The sequence below is a fragment of the Sapajus apella genome, unplaced genomic scaffold (genome assembly GCF_009761245.1).
Source record: "Sapajus apella isolate SASKATOON/1434 unplaced genomic scaffold, GSC_monkey_1.0 scaffold13076, whole genome shotgun sequence".
NCBI lineage: Eukaryota > Metazoa > Chordata > Mammalia > Primates > Cebidae > Sapajus > Sapajus apella.
In genome coordinates, this window is record NW_022449997.1 from 1 (window position 1) to 1520 (window position 1520).

Consider the following 1520-nt stretch of genomic DNA (forward strand, 5'->3'; position numbering starts at 1 on the left):
CAGCTAATTTTTTATATGCTTTTTTTAGAGATTGCGTCTCCCAGTGTTTCCCAGGCTGGTCTTGAACTTTTGGGTTCAAGTGATCCACCTGCCTTGGCCTCCTAACGTGTTGGGATTAGGGGCACGAACCACCTTGCCTGGCCTCCGCACCATCTATTATTTTGCTGCTGCTGCCAAGGGCCTCCTGTATCTTGTGATTCTACTCCAGCTTCTGGGTTTTCCGTGGGACCGCCACTGGTTTTCTGGGATGACAGGCGATGAGGAGCCTCCCCCTGCTGGGCTCAGCCGCTGGCCAGCCCACCTCTGTGCCAAAGGGGCCCACGCACCTGGCAGGTTGGCGTCCCCAGTGCTGAGGAAGCCAAGGGGGCCGACGCGGTAGTTGAAGGTGACCACGATGACGCTGCCGCGAGCGGCGATCTCCTCGCCGTCATACAGGTAGGTCTTGAGAAAGTTGGCCCCGTGGCCGGCCCCCATGAGGAAGGCGCCTCCATAGATCCAGACCATCACAGGCAGGTCCCGGGAGACTGAGATGGGGGAGCGGCTGGTGACCCCAGATGCCCCGGGCCCTCTCCCCAGCTGGTGCCTATTCCCTGTGCAGCAGGTATCTGGGGCCCAGACAGGGAGGTTCCAAGGAGCTGCCCCGCCCCAGGCTAGGGGACCACCACCAGGTGCTCCCCTCCCCGCCTCTGCCGGATTTCAGGGAAGCTCAGCTTTGCAGCCCCCAGACCCAAGCCAGGAGCAGGGCCAGGGCTCCGGCAGCCTGGGAGGTTCCCTTGGGGAGTGGGGAAGGCAGACCTTGCTTCCGGCCCTGGGGCACCCAGATGTTGAGGTACAGGCAGTCTTCATCCCCGTAGGAGTCATCCTGGGTAATGGTGGCCTGCAGGCATCTCTTCTTGAAATCCTTGGCCTTCAGGGTCCCTGCAGGTGGCAGGAGGAGTTGACATGAGGAAGGCAGCCACCCTCACCAGCCCCACCGCAGGGCCAGCCCGGCACCACCCACTCCCACCTTGCCAGCCGGGGTGTGGCTGGGGGTTTTCCAGAGCCTTGGTGGGAGCCGCGAAGGGGATGCCCTTGAAGATGTCCACAGAGTCGCCCAGGAGGCCGAGCTTCTTGTTGACGCCTTCCACGAACCCGCCTTCTGTGTACACGGGACCCAGCTGGGAGGGAGACACGGGCAGGGTCAGGCGGGCTCAGGCCCCGTGGGTGCCCAGAGGCAAAGACAGCTTCAAAGTGGGACAGCTCTGCACAGGAGACCCAGGAGCACACCCTGCCCCGCACTGCTCAGGGCTTGAGGATTCCTGCTCCCCTCCTTATCCCTGGGGCTGTCCTGCTCCCAGAATCTTACAGGAAACTGTTTCAACCAGTGTTCCCACTAGGCAGCCCTCCAGGAGGTGGGGTGGAGGTGTGGGTTCTGGCCATGGCCGCCCGGCCTTGACTATGATCCTCAGTTTCCCATGTGGAAGATGAGCCACAGCCGTGCCTCCTGTCGGCCTGTTTGCCATCAGATGGGAGGCCTGTCC

The 1520-nt window shown here is 62.4% G+C and overlaps 1 protein-coding gene across 1 annotated transcript; it reads right to left on the reverse strand.

The window, feature by feature from the left end:
- Nucleotides 1-41: 41 nt before the first annotated feature.
- LOC116548484 (bile salt-activated lipase-like) lies at nucleotides 42-1189 on the reverse strand (the record flags this gene model as incomplete). Its single annotated transcript, XM_032273915.1, has 3 exons — nucleotides 42-524; nucleotides 796-918; nucleotides 1007-1189. Coding segments are annotated over 3 exons (674 nt in total), but the record flags the coding sequence as incomplete, so codon positions are not given.
- Nucleotides 1190-1520: the final 331 nt, after the last annotated feature.